Source organism: Cucurbitaria berberidis (assembly GCF_010015615.1).
Source record: "Cucurbitaria berberidis CBS 394.84 unplaced genomic scaffold K460scaffold_4, whole genome shotgun sequence".
NCBI classification, from domain to species: Eukaryota; Fungi; Ascomycota; class Dothideomycetes; order Pleosporales; family Cucurbitariaceae; genus Cucurbitaria; species Cucurbitaria berberidis.
In genome coordinates, this window is record NW_024468938.1 from 1,348,876 (window position 1) to 1,374,399 (window position 25,524).

A 25,524-nucleotide genomic window follows, 5' to 3' on the forward strand; every position below is an offset into this window, starting at 1 on the left:
AGAGGCTAGGCTTGGAAGATCTGCATGTTTGTTGATCTGCGTTAGTCGCTAGGTCTTGGCATCAGAATACAAAAGATGACGTCATTGAGCTGTTTGCTCCCACAACCCCGTACACTTCACGCATCGTACAAATAATTGTTTCAGGATGCCCAAATCAGAGCATTCCCTACTCTCATCAAATAATTTGATTATTGCCTTAGTAATGTAGTCCCAAAAATGCAATTATCTTCATCCCCCCTAGATTAGCTTCCTCCACCTAAATATCGCAATCTTAAGGGGACAATAATATATCCTCCTCTTAGATAGTGTAGCCTGGCTATCTTCATATCACACTATTGTATCACAAATCTTGAACAGAAACGCAAGGAGGAATGGCAGCAGGCGTAATGTTCGCCGCCGCCTACACTAGAAGACCGAAGCTGCTATCATACTTCCTAGATTCATTCACATGTATGAAAGATTCCTAATGACCGTTCAGTGATGGGCTTCAATTACTAGGAATAACGATACGTGAGCGGAAGTTGAAACGCTTCCATTTATTTGACAGTAGGCTTTCAGGATTGGAATGAAGAAAATTATCTTCGCAAACATAGAATATGATACCTAGCACTAATTAGTAATTGTACAGAGTTGTCGCATTGGTATGAAATGCGGTTCAACCATCTCTATTTTCCTTCTCTTCCCCCTCATCTCCCATTATAACACAACACCCTTTCACAAACCGGAATCAATCTGATTCGGTGGATTGACAGCCGAGTAAGCATCCCAGAGATCACACAACCCAAAAACATCCGTATCAAAGTCTTGCTTCACGATATCCTCCGGGCGTTCCAGAATCTGCATGAACAAGCCACCACTGACATGCCACGCTAGATGGCAGTGGAGAGGCCATGCTCCCGGGTTATCCTGGACAAACTGCATAACCATAAAGGAAGGCTCGACGGTACCAGTGACGTTGCGGGCGTTTTGCATCTGGTGTACGTCCCTCCGCTGGGTATTGCCAGAGTTGACCACAGTGCCATCCCAGTCCCCGAATCCTTCAGCTAGGACATGGAAATCGTGGCCATGCATATGAATAGGGTGGCCGCCAATCAACCCGTGGTTAACGAGGTGGAGACGCACGTGCTGGGCACCGGGGAACTGGTAGACATTCGATTCAGCCTTGAAGTCTGTTTCTCCACGTTTGGCTTTGAGAAGCGTAGGTGCATTGTAATCGCCACGGTATGTGCTATTGTTGAGGTACCAAATAAAGTTAGTGCCATTAGACTTGAACTCGAAATCAATGCGTTCAGTATGGTCCGGTGTCTCTAGAGGAATCTTGCATAGTGGAAGGGCGACAGTGAGCTCATCGTTCTTGCAGATGGAAAGCTGATCGGTAGTGACGCTTGAAGTAGTGGCGGGGACAGAATCGGTGTCCGCATCCTCGTAGTACACTGCTGCCAGTGCGTTGGGCGATATGCCGTCGGTGAGAGTGCAGCGGAATCCTTGAGCGAGCTGGGAGCGCATCCAGAAAATGTCGCTCGGCTTGCCAATAGCTTCGACAATGATATCAGTGCGCTGGCCCACAGCGAGCGTGACGACGTTGGTTGTGTACGGCTCGACAGGGATGAAGTCAACGGCAATGACCTTCAACTGATGCCCATCAATGCTGAATTTCTGGTTGCCTTCGGCGCCAGCGTTGATAAGTCGCAGGAGATGCTTCTTTCCGGATTGAAACTGAAACTTGGAAACACCAGCATTAGGCGTACATGGAAGTGTAGTGTTAGCACAAGGATAATTCATGCGGCCGTTGATTAGGTTGTTGTTTGAAGGCGGAAAGCGGCCATTCATCGTCTGATTTACAAGTGAGAAGTAGTCGGCGTGGAACCAATCTTCAAGAATAATCGGACCAATGTCGATGTCGTACTCCTGGTGCTTAGGTCCGTAGATGACCATTGGGCCGTGAGCACCTCCAGAGTACTGGCCACTGTAATGGCCTCGTTGGTGTCAGTTTCATGTAGCCATCATAATCATGCATTGCATGTAAAAAAACTTACTGTGATACCACGAGGAACCATATCGATCCGCTCGGAAGAGCATCTCAAAGGTACCGCCATTGGGCATGATGGGACATTGGGCAACAGCAGGCACACCATCGTACCAGGAAGTCTCTTTCTGAAACAAACCGTGAGCGTGAATAGTAGTTCCCTCATTGGTCAAGTCGTTTTTAATCTCGAATTTGATCCAGTCGCCCCTGAAATATTGTCAATAGCTGCTTGCATAACTGGTAGATTGCAACGAACCAATTGGCTTCCACGAGTGGCCCAGGGAACTGACCGTTGATGGTCACCCCATTCCTTGTAACACCATCGGGAGCTATCGTTTGGTAGGCAACATGTAGCTTGTACGTCCGGGTAACACCAGTGTCAGGTATGGTCGGGCAAAGAGGATCTGCTCGTGGAGTGCTAGTGCCAGTGCCAGTAGATCCATGGGTATACATCGTTCTAGTGGCGTTGGCAGAGTTGTATGGATATCCAGAAGCCGTGGGATACGGGTACGGTGGTTGCGCATGACGCACTGAGCTTGACTGGTATGAAGGACTGCCCGGAAGCCCATCGACCGGAAGGTGAGGACAATCAATCTCGCCCCACCGCGAACTACCACTCTGCTTGCCCTTGTTAAGGGAAGTAGTGAGATTGTGTACACCCTTAGGAATCCAGCACGGCTCTTCATAGCGGTCCTTCGCTGGCCCTCCATACTCGTATGGTGTCGGAGGTTGAGGAGGAGCGTAGATCTCACCCTCGGATGGCTTACCCGGCCACTCGAAAGGAAGCGGAATATTATTATAAGGGTTGTTGTACAGTCCGTGACTATACGTAGTAGTCGAAGTAGTCGAAGTAGTCGCAGTCGGTCTTATAGTCGCGTACCTGGTGATAGTTGCAGTCGCGTACTCGGTGACAGTAGCAGTCACAGCCTGACAGACAGTAGGAGTGGTGAACGAGGAGGGGGTAACCGCGTGGTAAACAGACGACAACGATGCCGCAACGGCAACATAAGGAGCGTAAGCTACCATGGTGGTATCAACTGAGCGATGACAAACAAGAAAACCGCAGCGAGGGCCAAGAAAGAAACGAGTGACTGGATCGATGCCAACCGGAAAGTTTGTATGGCATGGTGCTCGTATCTATAGGCGATGATGAGTTCTCATACGGCGATGCGAACGGTGCAGTCTATCAGCTACTATGTTTGGACGTAGATCTCCTGATACAAAAACGAGCAATACCGAGGAAAGAGAATAGTGTGGAGACACCAACGCTGTTGATTTTGCCCACATCAGGTAAGGTTCTAGGGCAGGAAGAAAGAAAGATGACTGTTCGCTTGGGCCAAGTGGATCAATGCGTAGATAACGAGGCGAGGCATTGCTTTGCCTTACGGGCCCGAGTCCCCGAGTTCACGCTGTTCAAGTGCTGACGCCTCGTATTGCGGCTAGAGGAAATGAAGAGAAGCCACAATTAGTGCCCAGATCCTGCTCGCCGGTCAGCATACGTGAGTAATTGTCACTCTACAAATCATCTCGTGTCACTTGATATGGAGATCTTGCATCTGTGTTCCTCCGGATAACAGACGTGAGACTGTAGGTTGTCGCGCGTATGCCAAATGTGCCTGACATGTTCCTTACAGCCTGCCCTGCTGTGCTTCACGACACTGTATGCCGCTATGGTAAGCTTCTCGATGGCTATATCAGCGCGCTACTTAGTATAGCGCGCCGTGGCTACAATTCAATGTTTTCGGAACAGGTGGAGGCCGCCGAGGGATCTTCTACGTGGGGCTGCCTGCATTGGTGGGGGCAGAAAGATTATGAAGCCGTGAATTTTTGGCACGAGCATACAAGTGGCAATTTGTGGATGATGGAATTGTCGTATTGGGGTGAGGCGTGTAGACAAGCTTTCGCTAGCGTCTCGCGTGAAAAAGGGGCCGGCCTGTGCCGATCACCTCTAGTCTTCTCCTGTATCCCAGAACCCAGTGCCAGCCCTAGCGATAGTGCTTCGTGTGTCCTAGGATTATCTATATTGATTCTGCCTATCACTGACGAAATAAAGCGAGCCATTCAATTGGTAGTAGCGACGGGCGGTGTGTACAAAGGGCAGGGACGTAATCAACGCATGCTGATGACACGCGCTTACTAGGCATTCCTCGTTGAGAGCAATAATTGCAATGCTCTATCCCCAGCACGACAGAGTTTAACGAGAGTGGCAAGGGCCGTCAGCGTAGCTTTCAGCTAGCCGGCTGCATGAGGCCTGAACAAAACAAACCCCCAGCCTAAAGCTCAGGCTAACTTAAAAAGCCACGCCATCGCCCTCCAATAACGATGTGCACCCATGATCCGTGCGTCGGTGTTGCTTTTCTGCTTAGTCGATCATGTTCTTGGTCTATCCGTCTTCCACAGGGAATTCTCTACTATTGATCCGTGTTTCCAAACTAAATAGCCATAAATTTAGTTATCCTTCGAAGTATGGCTTTACACCACAGATACGATGTGGCATAGTACAGGGACTACCGCTTTGACAGGGCTAGTTGGCCGGTGCAGCTGAAAGATGCGGCTCCCCGCACGGAAAGGTTACACAGGTCCCCGAGAATTCTAGCGCTGCGCCTTATGTTTCGATACCCGACGCATATCAACAAAAAGAATTACCCTACATTGACAATAAGCTACCACACAAAAGAATACACACTTCCTTTTATTTTAGATTTTGCTGCTGCGCCGAGCGCCTCGCCAACAAGCCCCCTTAGAGCTACAGTAAAGTGGCGATACCGCATGCGTGTTTTTAGAACGAAAAGTTCCTGAGAGTCCGGATCTTAACAGTGTGGACAAGAAACTTAGTGCCTTCGCTGAAAGTCCTCTCGGGCGACTCACATCGCTGCTTCGAACATGTACAGTCGCTTCTACCTTCCAAAATATCTTTGGACCTCTGTGAAACCTCGCCACATGGGATTTCCCAAGCAGACGGCTGATATGTGTGTGGAAAGGGCTCACGTATTGTCGATTCAGCAAGCCAGGTTTACTAGTGGTTTAGCTTGCTTCAATCTACGAGATGCGTCTTATCAAACTGAGCTCACTTTAGTCATGTATATCTCTTCGACTAGGATCCCCTCGATCAACCGTGGTGCCAGCGGGGATGGTTGAGAGCACTTGCGATCTTGCGAGCATTAATTTCTAGATATTCTGTTGCTTGTCCTAGAATATTGCGGCCCCTAGCAAAGGCTAGAATGGTTTTTTACCTTCACCTTCACTTTCACCTCACCTTCGGCAATCGGCAATCAGTAAGGCGCAAACGGGAGTATGAGCCACCGCGGGGAACTTCCCCAGCTGAATTACAACTTCTCCTCTCATTCAACACCACCTCAACTACCACGATGGGCGTTACCTCGATGGATCCAGAATCGGCCAAGATTGCTGTCGAGCTACAGCTTGCCGACATAGACGATCTGCTCAACAACATCTACAACGACGATCTCCCCGACGGCGATGCTCGTCTAGGCTTCCAAATAATGCGGCAAGAGTTACAGAGCCAGCTTCAGGTTCTAGAGGGCCAGGTACTCACACTCAAAATCCTCAAAGAAGACCATGATAATCGCGTGGCCTTCTCAAGACTTCTAGAGGAAGAGAGGCGTGCAATTACCGATCATCAACTAGCCATGCGACTGGCAGGTTTAGCGACCAATGAACCAAATGTCAAGCGCTGTGCTGACTACGAGGCATCCCTTTTCCACGAGTCCGATTGCGGTAGCGATGCACAGTGGGACATGGCGAAGGAACTCTATGCGACAGCTTTCGATCTCGACGTCGAAGACCAAGCACTTCTAAGCAATACCCAACCCGACTCTAAGGAAGTCACAAAATGCCATGCTTGCATTGAATTGGTACCTCGTAAGAACACACTCACTCTCGAGTGCCGACCCGACAAGCATACGTACTGTCGCCCTTGCCTCGTCGACCTCTTTACGAGTGCCATAGTCAACACCACACTATTCCCTCCTCGGTGCTGCAAAACACCGATCCCGCTCGACATCTGCCGCGCGATTCTACCAGAGAAGCTTATCAAAGACTTTGACTCGAAGGTCGAAGAACTCGCGACTCCAAATCCGACATATTGTTCAAGTTCGGACTGCTCGAAGTTCATTCACCCCAACAATATCAAGGCTGATATAGCAAGTTGTGTCTACTGCAAGGAGAAGACATGTGTACGTTGCAAGCTCAAGGGGCACCAAGGTCTCTGTCCCAGCGATCCGCACGTGCAGCTCCTCATGGATGTTGCGAGGCGAGGAAAGTGGCAGCAGTGCACAAAATGCAAGACTATGATTGAGCTGGCCCAAGGATGCTTTCATATGAGGTGAGTCATGTTCTCTCTTTTTTACATACTTGGTACTTACTAGAGTAGGTGTCGTTGCTCTCACGAGTTCTGCTACCTCTGTGGCGTGAAATGGAAGACGTGCACTTGTCCGCAGTGGGATGAGAACTACCTTACTCGCCCTATTCCAGTTGCTCCCGTCACTCCAGTCCAGGCCCGTGTTCCTACTCCGGCGCCTGCACGCATTATTCACGTCCACTATTGGCAGCGTGTCGACGACGGACCAGATTGTCAAGGCTGTGGCGCAGATTGGCTTCCTTGGATCATGCGCTGTAACGGTTGTAATACTGCTAATTGCTGGCGCTGTATCCACAACCGCGACTGAGTTGATGCAGTCACTTGTTATGGAGGTTCGCATCGACCTGTTAGAACACATAGTGGGCAACCACAGCCAAGGTTCTCCAGGGCCTTTCATCAACTCTGTCACGAGGGACTTCTAGGTTTGGCAAGTGATGGCTGCGATGAGGCCTTACAAATTTCGGCATGGAGTCTACGTGGCGTTCATAAGCTTATCATAAATGGTACAGATTGTGTCGGCATCCATGGAGGACCACAACAGAGTTTCAACGGTCATTCTTCTCCGAGCAGATGAGCGACGTTCCAAGTACTGAGGGCATAATATCAACCTAGAGGTACTGTTCAAGCCAAATCATGCTTTCCACCGCAACAACGTGAAACTGTGCTTTGGAAAAGTATACAGTCCCTTCCCATCCCACATCTCCTCCTTGATAGCCACCTCCTCTTTACCTCCCATGTTCGTAACATCCACATTCTCGCCTGAAACAACAAAAACCTGCACACTTCCTTTGACCCCGTTGATTCTTGTCTCAAAATCCTTCTCCTCATGCACGTTCACAACTGCCAGGTTGACGTGCTCACCATCGAACGTCGCGCTGACATCCAACCACGGCGTCTTCTTTGTGACGCGCGTAAATTCCAGCTTCGTAGGCCCATCGTACTCTTCGCATGCAAGGTGCACCGAGATGAGAGAACCAGACATATAGCGACAGAAAAGCTCGTAGGGATACCATGAGGTTTGTTTGATGATGCCATCTTCCGTCGTCATGAGTGGTGAAATGACATTTACGCTCTGCGCAATATTCGCCATCTCAACATCTGCGCTTTTACGTATGAACACGTTCAGCCACACAGCGACCGCCAGTGCGTCGCTCAACGTGTATTTCTCTTCCGCACCAAGCCAGCCTGGCGCACGTTTCGACCACCACACGTTCCACTCATCGAAGCAGATCTTGGGGCGCTTCTGGGTGGCTGGGATCTTCTGTTCGTAGTATGTGAGGTCAATCAGGGCGGACGCAACCTCGATGGCACGCTCGGCCGTTAAGGGAGCGTACACGTTCTCGTAATGGTTCTCGGATGCTGTATACAGATGGATCGAGTGCATGTCAATCAACTGGAGGCGTGGCTGGCCGACGGGATCGTTGCCTCTTGCGCGGATGCAGTGCTTCAACACGGTGTAGTCCCAGGTGGTCGGACCTTCACGACCACAAAGTATCAGTTCGATGTTGGGGTCTAGGTACTTTAACGCTTTGGCCCACTGCAAAGCGCGCTCAGCATACGCGGTGTCCGTCATCTGCTCGACCTAATAGGTAAAGGTATAAAGTCAGTCCACGTCTCGTATGCTTCGAACATGAAAAATACCTGCCAGTCTCCCCAAACCTCATTCCCAAGTGCCCAATATTTGACGTTGTACGGCTCCTGATTTCCGTTCTGACGACGCAAGTTTGCATAATGCGTGTCTTCGGTGCCATTGCAATACTCAACCCACGCCATCGCTTCATCAAGCGTGCCAGTGCCGAAATTCAAACACAAGTACGGTTCCGTATCTAGTTCCTTGCACCATTGCATGAACTCATCCGTGCCGAAGGAATTCGGCTCGAGCGCCCCCCAAGCCAAGTCTGGCCGCTTGCGCCGTTTATCACGTGGTCCAACGCCATCCTCCCAATGGTAAGTTGCGCAGAAATTACCGCCAGGGTAGCGGAATACGGGGATGTTGAGGGGCTTGAGTGCATCGATGACATCTTTGCGGAAGCCCTGGGGTGTGATGAGGGCCTTATTGGGGTTCTCCGGGTCGTATATACCGCCATAGATGCATCTGATCCTGGTAAGTACAATTAGGAAAGTAGACTTGTGCTGTTACCTTCCCATGTGCCTAGTACTGGTCAGCTGTTGTCCAAACACTTGAAGAATGAGATTAAGGGGCGTGGAGGACTTTGATATTATGCGGATATTAGCTGAAAAGGCCTGAGCGTGGTGAGTGATTCCTAGTTGATAGTATGCAAGGTCCGGGATGGCTATCGTGCTTCAGGGTAGGATTGACGAGCTACGTACTCTGTGAAGCCACTGTAGATCTTGCGATTTATTGGGTTGAGACGGTGGGATGAGAAGACACTGATGGATGCATCTTTGGAGTTCGTATGAGTAGTCATTGTGAATTGCCGTGAGTAAGAGCGTATCGCAGAAACAGTGTCGTCCTAGGTTATTACTTGGCTGATATCAGGCCCCCATCGGCGGGCTGGCCGACCAGCATAGTAGCACGACCGTACGTACGGATCTCATGTTCCGAAGAAGCGTGGAGCGGCACTGAGACCGAGCAATTGGGTCACAGCGAATGCGGTTGAACCCCGCATTTCTCCGCAACGCTAAATTGAACGTGGTGGCTCAAGCAGGTACTGACTCGTGGATAAATGGCTTGGCAGCTTGCTATTACTCGCTGAAATATCTCAGGATTTGCTTGGTATCGGCTGACGCTGGCGCTGTTGCGGTAATCCTGTCGGTGAGTTCGCCGATGTTGTGGTCAACATAAACGTCTGATTCTCCAAGTATTAGTGTCCTATCAACACCCCCACTGCAAGTCAACCCACATATACTCCAGATTATATTCCCACCTTCAGCTCAGCATGGGGGAGGTCAAATTCACCGATAAGGATATCCAGAAGCTAGACATCGTGGAAGATGCAGAGAATCGAGCCGCTTATGAGCTCACCGAGGAGGAGCGCATAGTAGAGAAGAAGCTGGTTCGCAAGATCGACTTCATCATAATGCCCATCATCTTGACCGTGTACCTTTTGAACTGGATTGATAGGTGCGTCCCTTCTCTCTTGCATCTCGTCTCTGTGCGGTGCTTGCTAACACTACTTCGTAGAAATAATTACGCCTCTGCACGCTTGGCGGGGTTGGAGAAAGATCTCGGTATGACGCTCCAGCAATACCAAACAGGACTGTCCATCCTCTTCGTCGGTTACATTCTTGGTCAGATTCCATCGAACATGATGCTGAATTACTTTGGTCGCCCGTCGTGGTATCTCGGCTTCTTCACAATTGCCTGGGGTCTCGTAAGCGCGTTGACATCTTTGACCAAAAGCTTTTCCGGAATCGTTGCATGTCGCTTCTTTCTCGGTATTGTTGGTACGTACACAACGTGTGTTTGAGCCACGGAAACGTGCTGACGTTATCATGCAGAGGCCCCTTTCTTCCCAGGTGTACTGTTCTACCTGTCGAAGTGGTACACAAAGAAAGAGATGAACTTGCGCATGAGTATCTTCTACTCAGGTGCGTTGATTGCGGGTGCTTTTGGGAATCTGATCGCAGCTGGTATTCTGAATGGTATGGATGGTAAACTCGGCATGTCTGCGTGGAGATGGATGTATATCATCGAGGGTGTAATCACCGTCGCCATGGGCATCGTCGTGTGCCTCTATCTGCCAGATTTCCCGCAGACCTGGAAGAGTCTCACTGCTGAGCAGAAGCATGTCGGTATGTGAATCTTTTGCAGTTGTGTTACATGATGGACCCTCGTCTAACCTGTCCCTAGCCAATCGACGTCTTGCTCTTGAAGCTGCCGATGCCGATGTTGATGAAGAGGGCGCAATGTCGCAGCTCAAGGGCCTAAAACTCGCTCTCACAGATGTCAAGACTTGGCTCTTTGTCGGCATATACATGTGCCTCACCGGCGCACAAGGCTTCGGTTACTACTTCCCAACGCTCGCTCGCTCATTAGGATATAGCCGCTTCATCTCATTACTACTGGTTGCGCCACCACATGTCTTCATGACGATCTGGAGTTATTGCCACGGCATTGTTAGCGACCGTTATGAGACACGATTCTGGTTCGCAATCTACCCGATCGTCCCTGCAATCACCGGCTTTGTCCTCTTCATGACAACCGACGCCTTTGGACCGAAGTATTTCTCATTCTTCTTGATGATGTTCCTTATGACTATGAACGGAACGATCTTTTCCTGGATCTCTGGTATTTTGACAAGGCCTCCCGCGAAGCGTGCGGCTGCGTATGCCTTGATCAATTCACTGGGCAACTCGGTAACAATCTGGACGCCCTATACCTATCTTGACAATGAGAGGCCGTATTTTTACACTGGTATCGGCATATGCGCAGGCTTGATGGTCATTGCAGCACTTCTCCTGATCCTGTTAAGGTTTCTTCTCATCAGGGAGAACAACAGGCTGGCTAGTCTTGAGAATGAGAACATGGAGTTATCGGAGAAAGAGATGATCAGACTGCAGCGCACAGCGGAAACGGAGGGTATCTCGGTCGCGGAGGCGAGGCAGCTCCAGAAGGGTTTCAGGTACCCGATCTAGATGTTGGTCAATGTCGAATTGATTCAGTAGATTGGGAATTACTAACGCAAATCCCCAGTCTACATATACGGTACATAGTAAATGCTCTGGTCGCGGTCGCGCGATTCTGTACATTCTATTGGCTCCTCACATTGTCGGTTTCCCGTCGCCTGTAGTTGAAGTCGGTCTAAACAATCGCTGAACTGGTACCTTGCAAGGTGCGCGTGTCGTGAAAGGGAGATGCAGAATGAGCCTGATGAGACTTACTCACATCGCGTCATGACATCATTTCTCCGTCGCCCCAAATCTTCAGAGGCTCACTACATCTAATCCTCATCATTTCTGCATCTCCGCGCTGAGGTACTATGCATTTGTCGAGATTGTTTGACCATGGGAAATCCTAGCAGTGAACGGAGCACACCCAGTCTGCGAGTTGGAGTTGCACTCCGTGTGGTCCCCCTCTGGTTTCATCCGAGTTTTAGTAAGAGTTAGTTCTGGACATACTGGGACGAATAATTAGTTTGTTCGCGGTGGATGCGCGACTGTTGTACGCATAAAAATAGCGACCTATTGCACCAGAAGTCACCAGAGGCTGACCGTGGCAAGACACATACACACGTCGCAATGCAAGTCGTAGGTCTCGATCTAGTTCATATGGCAGCATTTTCGTTCTCGACATTTCATATTCTCTCGCCGCTTCATCGCACCGAGCGCGGCGAGCGGTCACGTGGGTAGGTGCTCCTTCCCAGTTTGCATGTAAACAAACGCGAACATCAACACACATAATTATGCATCCTTGTTGGAAATTGCTTGCTCGGCCACTACCAGCAACACCACAACCCTCACTACATTGCTTCCTTGTAGCAGCCCAAGCGTTCGACAATTCCAGCGACCGCTCCTTCGGGATTCTCGTTCCTCGTGAACGTGACACAAGAGCATAGCTCTCTTGAACTCTTGTCCGTATATACATCTCTACTCAAGCCCATGCAATCTATCCAAGTGGGTCACGAGTTACTTCCCGGGATCATTTGCTAACAGCTCCAATAGATCTAGCACGTTTGTGGGCGCCACTGAGAGTAGCTCTAGTTACCCACACCGAGGAATATTCCGTGGATCCCAGCCTATCTGCAATAATGGCGCCAAATATTACGTCCAGTTCTGCTCCTACCAGGTCGTAGGTGCTATCAAAGCCATTAGAGTGCCGTTACCATCTAACATAAAACAGCGAGACCAATGAACTTGGCCACGATACTTCCAAGTTCGTGCAGCGACATCCCCACAACGTACCGTCTGCGAACTCCTCGAAGGGTGAGCACAAAATGCGAAGCCCGAAAGCAAAGCCTCAGGTAGACGAAAATGGGTGGACGGTCGTGTCGGCTACCAAGAAAGTCGAGCCTGGCTCCCAGAAGCCCACTTCGTTACCTCCCTCGTCTCCTCGGACCTGTCAAAATCAGTTCGATGCGCTTCAGACTCATGAAGATACACATCAGGCTCGGGATCAGGGTCGCGAGTGCAAGAAGCTAGTCCTCGGCAACGACAAGATGTCTCTTCCGTCTCCAAAGCTGGCGGCCAAGTCAGTTGAGGGCTCTCGTGCTACTTCAAATACTTCAAGCTCATGGGTTGATGTCTGCAAGTTTCCGCTGACTGCTCCTAAAGCTACTGCCCCGTCGCATAATGAGCTTTCCTTGACGAAAGCAGAGGCGAAGGCACAGATTATTCCGAAAAGTTCTGACTTCCCGAATATATTGACATCCCAGCTTCCCCAGATCCCCCAGGCAAGGGCCTCATGGGCTAATGTGGCGTCATCAACTCCTGTAGAGGCAGAGAACCCTACGACTAAGCTCTCTGTGGACGTGTGCGACCCAACTAAGGACGAGAAGGGCCCCTCGGTAGTGACTGAAGTGCCCCTGGAAGTGGACGTCCTAGCCGCTCCGCCCATCCTACCAGAGACGATTACTCTGCCAGCGGTTTCGCATGCAAACACTTCAATGTCTCCTTCTTTCGCGGGATCAGCTACGCCTGCGATCGAGACTACAGGTTTGTCGCCCCAGCCAAATTCTTCATCAGCGAAGCCTCTCCCATCATCACCTAGCCCTATAAGAGAACAGAGTTCTGATAACCTCCTTGTAATGATCCGTCAAGAGCGCCAATGTCTCTTAGAAGGCCCTCAAATAACGATCTACGTTGGAGAGATCGCGATTACGGGAATATCTAAGCGCGCAGCTATGGCCGCGTCGTCTGTGCTGAACAAGCACTTCACAAAGCATCCTGAGCTGCTGGAGTGCCGCTTCTCCACAGGCTACATGGATCCTGATGCTATTCAGCTGCTCCTCGTTACCTGGATGGAACCGATGTGCAGGGAATTCGAGGCCTACGCTGTTCCTGTGCAGGAGACCTTCGATGGAAATATAGCTCTGCTACGTGCATCTCGTTTTCTAGGTATGGAGCGCTATACCAGGGACATCCTTACCGGGCATATCAGCTACTTGAAATCTCACCTTCCTAGCTACGATGAGATAGTAGCCGTCGAACAGAATACTACCTCAGAGAAAGACCCGCTGTGGACTAATATGGTGAACCACCTCTGCCACGATCGTTTCAAAGGCCTCATGCCGGATCCGAGGGAGTTCGCAGCCTTCCTGGAGAAGCATCCCAAGCTAAAGAAGGCGATGGAGTCCGCCGATGCTTACTTCTCCGGTATAGCGAAGCAGAAGTGGGGGGCCATAAAAGCGGAGCGGCGCCAGCGATGGGAGACGAACCAAGCTGAAAAGAAAGTGCGTTTGGCTCAGAAGCAAGCAGTTACATAGTCACTGAAGCAGAAGATGGAAGGCAAGAGTTTGGGTCTTCTAACCATCACGGCAGATGAGGCGGCGATTTTGCACAGTCGTTGAGATGCTTACAGTCGAGTCAGCGAGCTACAGTTTGCTTGGGACCGTTCATCTCTATATGCTACCCCAGCTAGGCCTTGGGCCATTTTGAGTATCAAATGGCGCTGTTTTCCAATGTGCGTCTAGGTTAGTTACGATGTGTTTGAAGCCAGCGAGACTACCTCGGGCGAATATGTAGACCTTGTTTATAGGTTTCATCATGGATTGCAAATTACAGAACAGAGATAAGCACTTACTTTCTGAGAAAATTTGTGACGTGACTCTTAAGGCAGTGCAGCTGTATATATCGTGTTGCGGGCCACGTTTGACAATGTGGGTGTGACGTGCAGCAAGCAGTGGGATGGTAATTTCGGTTTGGCAAACTTTGATAAACTAGCCGCAGATGACAGCGTGATAACAGAAATGGTCAGAGAGCGATAAAGAAGGTTTATTCCTGGAGGTAGAAACGGCAAGACGTGTTATGATGCTTGCGTATAGCATATCTACTCCACATGCTGGCCAAGCAACATTCGCGAAGGAGAACGAGCACTTATTCACCTCCAAAGAAGCCCACCTTCTTTTCATTTGCTTTCCTCAGCTTCAACACTGTATCCAAGTGAGTCATTCCCAAACACTCGTCATACCTCGCAGCAAGCAACTGCGCCGTCTTAATCACATTCTTGATCTGTCGACCATTCAACTGGACTTTCGCCAACCTATCCACATCCGCTTCAGCAAAGCTATCCATGTGTGCAGCCTGTGAGCTTCGAGTGAGAAACTTCGACCAGACTTGGCGACGAGACGGCTTGTCGAGCTCAGCGTAGTTGAGGGTAAGGTGGATGCGGGACTCAAAAGCAGCGTCCATGTGTTCAAGGCGCTGGGCAAATTAGGATCATTATCGGTGGGAATGACAGAAATGAGGAAATTTTGGCACGTACGTTGGTGGTTAGAAACATGAGGCCTTCGAAGTACTCCAAGAGCCGGAGGAAGATGGCTACAAGCTTGTTGCGATCGAGGTCTTGGGTGCTTCGAGCTTCCATAAAGACATCTGCCTCGTCCAACAGTAGTACTACAGGCAGTCAGTCATCGAGGCCTCACAGACTATTTGCAGAGACGTTGAAGGCATACCAGCATTCCACTTTGCGCACATCACCAAGATGTCCTCCAATTTCTTCTCCAACACATTAGGCTTCGAGCCCAACTCAGCGGCCCCAATGCTGTACAGCGGAACCTTCATGCATTCTGCTACACTTTCGGCTGTAAGCGTCTTGCCCACACCTGGAGGACCGGACAAGAGCAAAATGATGCCTTTGCCTTTGCCTTGGATAAAGTCGTCAAAGGAGGTACGGTTCTTAGCCTGAGATTCAGAAAAGGCGAGAATGAGGTCCTTTTGTTCTTGGGGAGCAACAAGAGAGTCAAACGCGTCGTCTTGCCATTTGATGTCCTGGACGTTGTCAATGTAGAAAGACATCCACTTCTTGTCGCGGAGAGAGTAGCCGCGGAGCTTTGCGTCCGTGAGGAGGAGTTGTTCAGTAGTAAGGACGGACTTTGTGGTGCCATTAGGGGATGGCCTCTTCCCGCTTTCGGTACGAATGGTACTGTCGGTTTCTCCGAGAACCACGCAGTCTTCGTCGGTATCTTCGTCGCTGCCTGTGAGATGGGGAGCATCCGCAAAGCTGTCTGTCTCGAAATAATCTAACGGAATCTTGGTATTGTAGCGCATACTGGCTGCCGAGTCGATGACAATACGGCTGTTAACGTCGAACTTCGCCTCCCCGCGACTCGCTTTGCCAATGGCAACACCTTTGTACGCAACAAAATGAAAGCCTTTGTAGGCTTCAAATTTCCTCCCACGTTCCGTCAGTCGGGTTTGCAGAATGTCTAGATCGTCGTGGAACCTGTAGGGGAATGCTTCTAGTTTTGTGATCTTCTTCGTGCCTTTCCACGCGGTGACGTTCAGCGTCTCCTTGTTCATCCCGAAACCGACACCGTCGTAGTCGACGAACTCGCAGTCGAGTCTGTACAGTTTCCTTTTATTCTGGGTCTCCCACTTCGCGGACTGCAACTTGTAGACGCGATCGTGTCCATCGTTCTTTGTGTAAAGGAGGCATCCAGGCTCAAAGATCATCCAAACGTGTAAAGGCGTTATCACGCCATTCTTCAGAAGATCGTGCTTCGTACGCAGGGTAGATGCTAGCTCAGTGCTCAGTGTCGAGTGAAGCATTTCCAAGTGGGATACCATCATTCCATGGTTTTCTGCGTCAACAAATTGGTTGCATTCGCCAACGATGGTCAACTCCTCGCGCACAGCCATTAGCTTCTCCCATCGATGAATAAAACACTCAAAAGGTGCGTTGAACTCGAGACGATCGAGCTCGAGGGTGATGCCGGGGTAGCCATCCAGAACTCGAGCCAGCACTTTCTTCAGAGAAGGGCTTTGCACAACGATAGAATGAAGGTCGAGCTCTTTGGCGGGGTTGTCCGAGAGCGTGTATCTTGCGACAAGGGCGTGTTGAGCAGTTTCTGCGTCTTCAACAATTGGACCGGCTCTCTCCGGGGAGGTGGTCGTCCACTTGTTGGGTCGAAAAGGGTCCTCGTAGACTCTGTGGATGGAAGACAAGGTGCCTGGAGGCGCAAGGTTGTTACTCTGTTGAGCCGGCATAGCTGACATGGTGGCGAAGTTGTAAAACGAAAGGGCTTCAAGGGAGCTCGCTATATTAAATAAAACTCACGTTTCAGAGAAGCTGCCAGTTATCGGATGTAGTACGTAGTGCACGTTTAAATACTTGCATGCTGTTGCTTGTGAGGCCTGCCACATAGCCTTGGCATGAGCCATAGAACGCCTAAAGGGTTGAGATGCAGTAATGATCAGCGGGGTGGGTGACGCCCTTGACTGCATATATGGAGGTTAACATTCTCCCATGCCATCACGGCTATGTCCCACTCCGCGGATCTAAATGCCATCCACGGAGTGGTGAGTCACGAGTCGTAAGTTAGTGAGTAGTGGGTGAGTCACATGCGCTAAACAACAAGTAATCGGCCTTCGAGAATAGCGCGGCAATGGAAAGAGGTCCGCAGGAGAACATTATACCGGTCAATACCTGACTACGGTTTCTGTGGATTTAGAGGACTCAGGGTGCAATTGTGGCGATCGATGCCTCCTGGGCGGCATTGGTGGATTCCACGGCCTACGTCAGACAGTGCAATACCAGTCACAACGGATGCAGAACACTGAGCGCGCTGGAGACTGTGAGCTGCATCCTGGGAAGGTTGCGAACGAAACAATGGAAAGCTGATCAATGGCAAAAGGCGGGGATCCACGCACCAAATTGGCATTGCAGTCCACCTATGTTCACGATTGGCTATGCTGATGCAATTGGATGGTAGTGTGAATTTTGGAGGCAGTTATCAATGAGGTGAGAGACATTGGCAATATGTCTGAATGGATAGTTTGACGCTCCAAAGGCCGTAAATCGTAAAGACTAGTATGTTCAAGACCCCAATGTGAGTAAGAGAGGCTGACAGGAAGTCCGTGACGCACACATTCTTCGTGTCGTACTTTTGCTACCGCCTCCCGTTCATGAGCTGGAGTAGCCCCTTGGCAGCATTACCCTTCACAGCACTGCTCGTCAGGTCGCCTTCCAGGTAGTTCTGCTCTTTCAGCCGTTGCAATCGCTGATGCGGCGTCATATCCCTGGCCTCAATGTCCTCACCATCGTGTTCTCCCATTCGTATCCGGCTCACAGTAGGCGTTCCGTAATGCGCGTTCCGCCTGACAGGTGACATGAGCTGAGCCGGCGACACCGACTGAGGTAGGATGGCGCCTGGGGGTGACGAGGAGAAATCTTGGCCGTAGATCGTCCGCGATGATGCGGACATGCCGTCTTGTGGAGGTAGGAACTGAATTGGTGCGGCTCCAAGCTTCCCAATGGGGCGGAAGGGATCGAGATTCGCTTTGACAAAAACGGGCCCTTGTTCGCGGCGGGGTGACGATATGGTGATGTTCGGTACTTGGTGAGAGCCGATAGACTCGTTCATGACTGTTGAGCGAGACGCGTTGAGCGCGCCTGACGAGTGCGATGTGCTAGCCTCGAATGTTGATATGATGTCCACATCGCGCTTGCTGATTTGGTTCGTCTTGACTTTATAAAGTCCGAATTTAAGACGCGTGCGTAGCTGTTCAGCTCGCGACTTTCGCTCCTCGTTAGATGAGGGAGCTAACACTGCCATTGGCATGGCTGTGAGTACTGCTGCTTCCGCTGGCACTCCCTGTTCGCTTTTCTGGCTCGCGCACAGATCGTAGTTGAGTAGATCAGAGAAGGACTGGTTGCTCCTCTGAGAGTCTTGCATGGGCTCAGGCTCAGGTGTGGGTGTATTGCGTTCGGTGGGTGATCCTGGGTCTGCAAGGCCTATGGGGTTGTTTTCCTTATATATGTTAGTGATGAGAAGACGCGTCGGCGTTCGTGCAGCCTACTGTGTGTCTCATCATAGCGGCGCTAGTCAGACGCATGCCTATGTGGGATAGAGTCTCATCGCGTCCTCGGGCGAGCATCTTCAGGTTCTCTGCTGTTTCCGCGCCGTCAACCTCCTGTATACCCCTCTTCGTGCCCCTCGAATACTCGCTGAGCGTAGCGAGGTTCTCCTTGCCAGCCAAAGCAGTCGGAGCGTGTGTGGTGGCGTGCTTGCGAGGGCTTTGAGCGCGAGTCACTTCAGATGGTTCGAAGCCCTTTGTTTGGCTCAATGGCGTGTTTATCGATTTTGGCGTGAGATCACCAAGCACGCGTCGCGAGGGTGTCTTTGAGGGGCTATGGTGAGTCGCCATACCGATCCTATGCGAACTTGTGGCGCTCTTGTTGTTGCTGCGATCTATCGAATCTTGAGACGCGTTGAGTTGAGACGGTTAGTGCGCGGCGATTGCGACGGTACGGCGGCCGATGAGGGTTGAGTACTAAGAATGTGTATTTCTCACACTGTCTCTCTGAGTGTCAGGAAAGACAGGCGTGAAGAGGAATGGCAACTGAATGTTGTCGAGAATTTGAATGTCGCGTCGTGGTTGGGAAGTGGCAGTGGCTATGACCACCCACCTTCGGACGCGCTCGGTGGAGCCCGCCAGGCCAGGGTCCGCTTGGCCACAGGCCTGTCAACACTGCTTTTTCCTCCACACCCGTCTCCACAGGCTGATCTTCCTGCACGATCCTATTGTCGACTCTTATCGATTAAGGGGATCTGGTGTCGTCCTACGGCCCGCACGCACACGTAGCAAATCAGCTCTGCAACAAGCTTTAACGACTCCTGGCATCCGTTGCGGCTCACTCGGAATCTGCAAATGCCCCATGTCAAATCTGGAAGCCGATAACAATCCATAGAAACTCCTCATAAACGTCGAGATTGAGCGCTTCGGCGTTTTTGAACATTAGCTTATTCGTCCCGTAGCAGACCAGCCTCAAGAATGTGTCTCACAGTCAAGACTACCTCCTAAACCGCACCGCGATATTCGTGCACTTTTGATGCAAGCAGATTCACCAACTACACACATCAGCAATCCCTGGATTACGTCATCTTCCGATTTATGCATGATTCCTAGGTCCGCATCTTCCCAACGTGTCCAGGCACGCTCCATTATCATCGTAGATCGGCTGTTTACATTCCAGACAACCCAGGTCTCGGTGACAACTAACAAGATCCACAGTAGATCGTTGACTTATAGGCTACCCGCCCCTGTAATAGCGCTGGCAGCGCAAGGATAGTCCGCAAGTAACTCATGACTATGCGTTCCCTTGCCATGTTTCTAATGCTCTGCAGCTTGTCCACCATGAAAGGTTTTCTTCAGAAGGCGAAAGCTGAGCTGAGGGGCAAGACCCAACGCGACACAATCGGCTTCCCAGGGCGTCACTTTGGTAATGGTCATTCGCAAGGGCAATACTATGATCCGCCAGATGAACAATTCGTCTGTTCGGATTCGGAGAATGTACAAGCTCAGACAATCCACGATCCAACACCTTTAGACATCCTCCGCTATCGCTACCATCACGCCACCAATCTTGGCTCTATATACGTCATCGAACGCTGGCTCCAACCATCTCGCTTCCCTGATGGCGCTGAGGGATCGAGTGAGTTGGCGGCTGTCAAGGCGTGGGTCGACAGGATCGGCATTGAAGCTACCAAACAGAAGTTTGAAGAGGACTGGACGAATGCGTTGTCAGAAGATGACATACAATGGCTCGTAGATGAGGCCAAGTGCACGACTATCCGCCTACCGATCGGCTACTTCGATCTTCCTGGCGCCGAGTTCACTCAAGATACGCCATTCGAACCTTATGCTCGCGTGTACGAAGGAGCATGGAACAATATCCGCACCCTGATTTCCCGTTTGCGAGCACACTCCATCGGTGTCCTGCTCGATTTGCATGCCCTACCCGGAGGCGCCAATGCGCAAGAACATTCCGGAACCAATAGCGGACGCGCAGAGTTTTGGAATAGTTCCTCGAACCGTGATTTAGGCGTTCGTTGCTGTCAATTCCTCGCTGAAGACGCCACGACAGGGTCCGAAATCGCCGGTATCCAGCTCGTCAACGAAGCATTGTGGGAAGCCGAAGGCATGTACGAGTGGTACGATGAGTGCATCGATGCCATCTCAGATATCGATGCTAGCATCCCTATATTCATCTCCGACGGTTGGAACTTCAGGAAAGCTATCGACTACACATTGCAAAAGAACTCGGTAAACGTCGATCAGCCGACAAGCCCAGTGGTTATCGATACGCATTACTACTGGGCTTTCACAGATGATGATAAGAAGAAGTCTCCACAGCAAGTCATTTGGGAGGTTCACACCAAGCTTGCTGAACTCGATGGTAAGGAAGGCTCGGTCCTCGATCGTGGCGCGGTCCAAGTCATCGTTGGCGAGTACTCTTGTGTACTGACGGAGGACTCGTGGGCTAAATCTGGCGGTACTCCCAAAGAGGAGCTCGTGGAACAGTTTGGTGAAGCGCAGAGTAAGAGATACCAGCAGCGGGCGGGTGGAAGCTTCTTCTGGACATACAAGATGGACTGGATGCCCGGCGGCGAGTGGGGCTTCACGGCACAATCGGATGCGGGTAACATCGTACCACCCCCGTACACTCAACTATCACTGGAAGAGAGGGGCTGGTTTGTAGAGAAAGCACGGGATGAAAAAGACAGACGCATGCGTAAGGCTGTGCAGCAGCATGTTACTTACTGGCGCCGCGTCGACCCTCATGGTTCGTACGAATTTGAAAAGTATCAACACGGCTGGAACGTCGGCTTTCAAGACGCATTGGCATTCTTCGAAGGTCGAGCAACGCAGGGTGACAAGATTGGTATGCTGGAGATATGGGTGCTCAAGAGGGTGAGAGAGAGTGGGTACAGAGGTGCCTTGACGTGGCAATTCGAGCATGGTTTGAGAAAAGGCATTCAAGACTTGTATGCCGCGGTGGAGATATAGGGCGGCCGGTATTCGAGTGACTTTGTTCGCACGACATGATCGTGTCGCCAGGCAGAGGGCGTTTGATCTTGGGATCGAATATAGCTAAGTGTAAATTCTGATGCGGGATCAAGGTGATAGCGACCTAAGAAGAGTGATGGTAATAGCGGCGAGCAGGATTATGAGAACCACGTGGTTTGAAAGGTGTTAGAACAAAGTGAGAAGACGGTTGAGCTTAGGATGATCCGTGGGATTGGAAGTACGCAGCGGTCGTGCATTGTAAGCATGTACAGTAAAATGAATGATATTGAGGGCTTTCACTATTAAGTAAGCTTACCTTCAACTCTCTACTAGCAAAGCACGTGGAAAACGTGATCTAGGCCGTTTGAACCCGGGTGGGGCTGAACCTAAACCCTTGGTCCACATTAAGCGAAACAACAAGGATACCCCCCGCTAACTGCACCGATGACGTCGATCCCTCCTCATCAAACTAACTCCACCAAACACCTCGACCGCCACAATTAAACACCAGTAAACACCTATCCCATCGCACTCTCTGCCATCTAGTACACCTTTAAAGTGCACACAGTACGACACGAGAGAAAACCCTCCACCACCACAACCATGGAAAAAACCACAACCCCACTCCTCCTCCTCACAGTCTCAGCCCTCTCAACATACGGCCTATACCTCTCGTACCAAAACATAACCCGCCTCCAGCAGTACGAGCGCCAGAGCGAGAAAGCAGCCGAATGGTCCAACACGGCAGCAAAGCGGCTGCGCAAGACGCGCACGACGCAGACGAGCGGGACACTAACGGTGAGATCTCTCTCAGGTTCCCATTAGCATTATGAAAACTGACTTGTGCTATGTTTTGTTATATTATAGCTACTCCTGTCCCTCCTGACGTCCACAACGCTCCTCGTGCGCTCACACGGCGCTTCTTCTCCGAGGGTTGTAATCGTAGCGTCGCTGGCGAATACGGCGATTGCGTATTTTGCGCGCGTGCACATGGCGAATTTCTGGAACGAGGCGAATCAGACGCGCATCCCGTTTGTGGAAAAGTTTAATGAGGCGGTGAGGGGGAGTGAGAGGGTGGTGGGGATACTGGGCGTGTTGAGTGCGGGGTGGGCGGCGGCTAGTGTGGCGTTTGTGGGCAGGGAGTTGTGGTGGATTGGTGGAGGAGGAGGGCATTAGGGATAGGTCATTGATATTGACATGGAGACGAGGGTATCTGATTTGATGAAGGTCGACTGGAGGAGCTAAAGAACGATTGGCAGTTGCCGATGGGTATCCAACGCGCAGCTAGCCACTCAAGTTAAACCCGACATCTCCCGTACCAACCTAACACTGTCTGCCTCTCGGACCCAGTCTTCGAGCCTCGCACCCACGTCCCCGACTAGTCGCTCGTAGGTGTCATTGACAAAGAACAAGCTCGTATGTGCTGTCACCTCATCCATGCCCTCCATCAACACACGAACCCAAGCAGGGTCCTTGTTCCCTTGCGCATCTTTCGGCGGCAGCATGCAGAACTTCTTTAGCCTTTTAGGTTTCTTCGGACCATCCTCTCCGTCAGGGGTAGGGGTCGCTTGGTGGCTGTTCTGGCTGTCCATTGTGCTGAGTGTGTATGAGGAGTCAGTGATGGAGGCCCGGTCGTCTGGTGGGGCTTGGGACATGATGGTGTTGCGTGAGAAGTTGTAGTCTGCACCGGGGGCATGAGAGTTGGAATCCCCTAGCTGCATGGTGCCGAGGTCCTCTTCTAGCGCCATTGGGGTCGAAGGTACTCGTACGTCCTTTTGATGTGTTGAAGGGGTTGGCCGCTGTTCTGCTTTTTCTTGTCTTCGGTCTGAACCTGCCTGCATCCGATTGGCTTCTGCTTGCATTCGTTCTGCCTCTGCCTCTAACCGTTTTGCCTCTTTCTGACTGTGTGTCAACTCTACCGGTTTCTCCTTGTCCTTTTTCCACCGCTCCTCCAACTTGGTCCGCTCTTTGATGACCTTGTTGCGCGCTTTGACTGCCTTCTGGTACTCCTTGAGAGCTCGATCGTGCTCTTTCTCCGCGGTTTTACGTTGGACTTTGTCAGAAAACTGCATCAAATCTACGAAGGGCGGTTCCTGGGGTATAGGCGGGATTTCTGGGAGATTAGGTGGGCCGTCCTGTTTAGAATCGTGAGTCATAGACTTCTTCACCGGACTTGTCGCAGAAAGAGGCTCTTCAAGGCTGGCTGGTATGACCTCATTACCACGATGTTCTTGGACTTCAATCGAAACCCGAGGAGTATCTACAATAGGATCGGGATGTATATGAGTTAGTTCAGGCTGTGATGACGCGACTGAAACGCTCCTGTCCCTGCCTTGAGAAGCTGGTTGCTGATCGTCTGGCGGACGAGGCGCGGTGGGAGCACCTGCGTCACTGTCTCGATGTTGTGATTGTCGGCTGGCTGGACGTGATGGGGATGAGGACTTTGGCGATTTTGGTTTCTTTGGCCTTCCCGTACTTGCGGTGTAGTAGTTGACGAAACGTATCCGAGGCACGAAGGGTGCGTCTGGATAATTCGACTTTCGCTTCCTCTCGTCGTCCTCTTCCAAGGCTCGTACTTTGGCATACCGATCTTTGAGTTCTCGATAGTCTGCCATGGCGCCGCCGAACTCGAGGTGAGATTTGACCAGGCCCTTTGTGGCTTGCCTCAAGCCGTCGGAGTAATGTTTGGTTAGCCAGTGTAGAGAGTTCTCCCAGCCTTTTCGGACGGGTAGCTGAACGTCGTTGGCAAAAGACGGATTGTAGTTGGGATCTGACGGCTTTGGGTTGAAGAGGGTGCCTATTCTGCTAGGCTTCTTTGAAGGTTCGGCATCTGGAACTGTGGCATCCTGCGGTGCCGGGGGTGGGCTGAAGATGCTCCCCAGTCCAGCCATGACAATGCCAGGATGCATGCCGAGGAACGGGACATCAAAGTTTATGATGCCGATGATGCGATGGCGGAAGACCAAGGCAATATCTGCGGCGAGCAGACCGCCCATGGAATGACCAAGTAGGATCACATCAGTCCATTGGTCTTCGTGTGGAGCTAGCCTGATGAACGTTAGCGCCTCTTGATAACGTGTAGGGAATTTCTTAGACCATCTAGAGAAGTCATCCCTGGCGACTTGAAGGGCATTCCGAGATTGGTACCTCGGGTACAACTTGGTATGCACGACGTGCGAGTCGGCGAGAGTAATGGTTACGAGATTGTGGACATGGGCCGGGAAACTTCTGAAACTTGTCTCATTGCCCATGAAGCCATGAATGTACACGAGGAGCAGCCGACGTCGGCCCGTGTCTTCCAACGAGGGGTCTGGAACAAGGGACTGTGTAGAGGAAGAGCGCGGGTCATGGGAGGACATGGCCATGGCCGAGTATGGGGGTGGGGCTTCACTCGCGGGCGGAGTTCTGGGTGGGAGAGGTGGCGGCCCATTTCCAGCGAGATGAAGCTGGTCCGAGGCCCGATCTGGTGGCGACGTCATTGCTGCGAGAATCACGGAGTTGATATCATGGTCAAAATGCAGAGGGGAAGTGTATTCGATCAGATGGAAAGCAGAACGCCAGTTGTAGAGCTTGGCGTGGATTGTTGTCGCGGATGGAGGGGCAGGTGGGGTAGCAACGCGTGAAGGCACCCTTGCGAGTACGTGCGCACCTCGCAGCCGGCACCTCGACTACTAGAATGTGTATCACCTTTGCTTAATAAATCCCTTGTCGTCAGCGCGTGGAATTTCTTCGGAAGCATCTTTCCAGCGGTAAACAAACGTGCACATTCGCGCATTGCCAATAGAGACGCTGGTGGTACTGAAGCAGACTAGGGGGGCTGGGGTATGTATCGAAGGTGCCAAGCCCCCATCTTCACTGCTCACAGCCGTAAAGTGTTGCATGGAGTGTAATATAACACGACGTGAACCGAAGTTCTGGCCGTTGTAGCTAGAGAAACGAAACGACGAAATCGACGACATGGCCCACATGGGTCGTAATGGTTTGGGGGGATCCCTGGCGGGCGAGCCTAGTGCTAGCGAAACATGGCATCCAGAACGCCCTTGGCAATACGCCCAGTGCCAGGAACACGAGCCGCGTGTGGACTGAAGCAGCCTGGTGGTAGATTGCAGACGAGGAACTCATTTCACGCGCCCGTCCACACGTCTTGCGCACTCGGGTGTGCGACGGCCGAGCAGGCGATAACAGGACGACGATGCCCACGAAGGAT

General features: G+C 51.2%; 11 protein-coding genes across 11 annotated transcripts; 5 read left to right on the forward strand and 6 right to left on the reverse strand.

The window, feature by feature from the left end:
- Positions 1-218: 218 nt before the first annotated feature.
- Positions 219-3,300, reverse strand: K460DRAFT_340850 (multicopper oxidase). Its single transcript, XM_040931125.1, has 3 exons — positions 2,283-3,300; positions 2,037-2,233; positions 219-1,976 (listed from the first exon to the last, which is right to left on the reverse strand). Exons 1-3 carry the CDS (start codon positions 3,050-3,052, stop codon positions 715-717), a joined length of 2,229 nt encoding a protein of 742 aa, XP_040785659.1. The 5' UTR covers positions 3,053-3,300; the 3' UTR covers positions 219-714.
- Positions 3,301-5,880: 2,580 nt separating this feature from the next.
- Positions 5,881-6,483, forward strand: K460DRAFT_240523 (uncharacterized protein; the record flags this gene model as incomplete). The annotated part of the gene is made up of 2 exons (XM_040927314.1): positions 5,881-6,371; positions 6,417-6,483. Coding segments are annotated over 2 exons (558 nt in total), but the record flags the coding sequence as incomplete, so codon positions are not given.
- Positions 6,484-7,038: 555 nt separating this feature from the next.
- K460DRAFT_387276 (glycoside hydrolase family 51 protein) lies at positions 7,039-8,942 on the reverse strand (the record flags this gene model as incomplete). The annotated part of the gene is made up of 4 exons (XM_040935636.1): positions 8,739-8,942; positions 8,548-8,559; positions 8,049-8,502; positions 7,039-7,989 (listed from the first exon to the last, which is right to left on the reverse strand). Exons 1-4 carry the CDS (start codon positions 8,834-8,836, stop codon positions 7,039-7,041), a joined length of 1,515 nt encoding a protein of 504 aa, XP_040785661.1. The 5' UTR covers positions 8,837-8,942.
- A 365-nt stretch (positions 8,943-9,307) lies between these two features.
- On the forward strand, positions 9,308-11,006 carry K460DRAFT_356871 (MFS transporter-like protein; the record flags this gene model as incomplete). The annotated part of the gene is made up of 4 exons (XM_040931994.1): positions 9,308-9,492; positions 9,553-9,815; positions 9,870-10,163; positions 10,222-11,006. The coding sequence occupies 4 exons, from the start codon at positions 9,308-9,310 to the stop codon at positions 11,004-11,006; spliced, it is 1,527 nt and encodes a 508-aa protein (XP_040785662.1).
- Positions 11,007-12,071: 1,065 nt separating this feature from the next.
- Positions 12,072-13,792, forward strand: K460DRAFT_396490 (uncharacterized protein; the record flags this gene model as incomplete). Its single annotated transcript, XM_040936105.1, has 2 exons — positions 12,072-12,159; positions 12,211-13,792. Exons 1-2 carry the CDS (start codon positions 12,119-12,121, stop codon positions 13,790-13,792), a joined length of 1,623 nt encoding a protein of 540 aa, XP_040785663.1. The 5' UTR covers positions 12,072-12,118.
- Positions 13,793-14,402: 610 nt separating this feature from the next.
- Positions 14,403-16,523, reverse strand: K460DRAFT_407469 (putative AAA family ATPase; the record flags this gene model as incomplete). The annotated part of the gene is made up of 3 exons (XM_040937077.1): positions 14,403-14,729; positions 14,791-14,921; positions 14,981-16,523. The coding sequence occupies 3 exons, from the start codon at positions 16,521-16,523 to the stop codon at positions 14,403-14,405; spliced, it is 2,001 nt and encodes a 666-aa protein (XP_040785664.1).
- Positions 16,524-17,416: 893 nt separating this feature from the next.
- On the reverse strand, positions 17,417-18,674 carry K460DRAFT_407470 (uncharacterized protein; the record flags this gene model as incomplete). Its single annotated transcript, XM_040937078.1, has 2 exons — positions 17,417-18,277; positions 18,327-18,674. 2 exons carry the CDS (start codon positions 18,672-18,674, stop codon positions 17,417-17,419), a joined length of 1,209 nt encoding a protein of 402 aa, XP_040785665.1.
- Positions 18,675-19,416: 742 nt separating this feature from the next.
- Positions 19,417-21,630, forward strand: K460DRAFT_340862 (glycoside hydrolase family 5 protein). The gene is made up of 3 exons (XM_040931126.1): positions 19,417-19,436; positions 19,542-19,606; positions 19,655-21,630. The coding sequence occupies exon 3, from the start codon at positions 19,665-19,667 to the stop codon at positions 21,315-21,317; it is 1,653 nt and encodes a 550-aa protein (XP_040785666.1). The 5' UTR covers positions 19,417-19,436; positions 19,542-19,606; positions 19,655-19,664; the 3' UTR covers positions 21,318-21,630.
- K460DRAFT_368024 (uncharacterized protein) lies at positions 21,610-22,453 on the forward strand. The gene has a single exon (XM_040933694.1). It carries the CDS (start codon positions 21,921-21,923, stop codon positions 22,140-22,142), a length of 222 nt encoding a protein of 73 aa, XP_040785667.1. The 5' UTR covers positions 21,610-21,920; the 3' UTR covers positions 22,143-22,453.
- Positions 22,376-24,898, reverse strand: K460DRAFT_139531 (uncharacterized protein). The gene is made up of 2 exons (XM_040926736.1): positions 24,414-24,898; positions 22,376-24,365 (listed from the first exon to the last, which is right to left on the reverse strand). Exons 1-2 carry the CDS (start codon positions 24,794-24,796, stop codon positions 22,610-22,612), a joined length of 2,139 nt encoding a protein of 712 aa, XP_040785668.1. The 5' UTR covers positions 24,797-24,898; the 3' UTR covers positions 22,376-22,609.
- Positions 24,899-25,253, reverse strand: K460DRAFT_139521 (uncharacterized protein). The gene has a single exon (XM_040926735.1). It carries the CDS (start codon positions 25,196-25,198, stop codon positions 25,001-25,003), a length of 198 nt encoding a protein of 65 aa, XP_040785669.1. The 5' UTR covers positions 25,199-25,253; the 3' UTR covers positions 24,899-25,000.
- Between the last annotated feature and the right edge of the window lie 271 nt (positions 25,254-25,524).

Excerpts from the sequence above, each read along its gene's own strand:
- K460DRAFT_340850 (XM_040931125.1), bottom strand. The coding sequence starts at position 3,052 with ATGGTAGCTTACGCTCCTTATGTTGCCGTTGCGGCATCGTTGTCGTCT. Across the intron at positions 2,234-2,282 it reads CCACTCGTGGAAGCCAATTG|GGGCGACTGGATCAAATTCG; the intron begins GTTCGTTGCAAT and ends ACAATATTTCAG. Across the intron at positions 1,977-2,036 it reads TGGTTCCTCGTGGTATCACA|GCCATTACAGTGGCCAGTAC; the intron begins GTAAGTTTTTTT and ends GACACCAACGAG.
- K460DRAFT_340862 (XM_040931126.1), top strand. The coding sequence starts at position 19,665 with ATGAAAGGTTTTCTTCAGAAGGCGAAAGCTGAGCTGAGGGGCAAGACC.
- K460DRAFT_368024 (XM_040933694.1), top strand. The coding sequence starts at position 21,921 with ATGGAAAAAACCACAACCCCACTCCTCCTCCTCACAGTCTCAGCCCTC.
- K460DRAFT_139531 (XM_040926736.1), bottom strand. The coding sequence starts at position 24,796 with ATGACGTCGCCACCAGATCGGGCCTCGGACCAGCTTCATCTCGCTGGA. Across the intron at positions 24,366-24,413 it reads AGGGATGACTTCTCTAGATG|GCTAGCTCCACACGAAGACC; the intron begins GTCTAAGAAATT and ends AACGTTCATCAG.
- K460DRAFT_139521 (XM_040926735.1), bottom strand. The coding sequence starts at position 25,198 with ATGCAACACTTTACGGCTGTGAGCAGTGAAGATGGGGGCTTGGCACCT.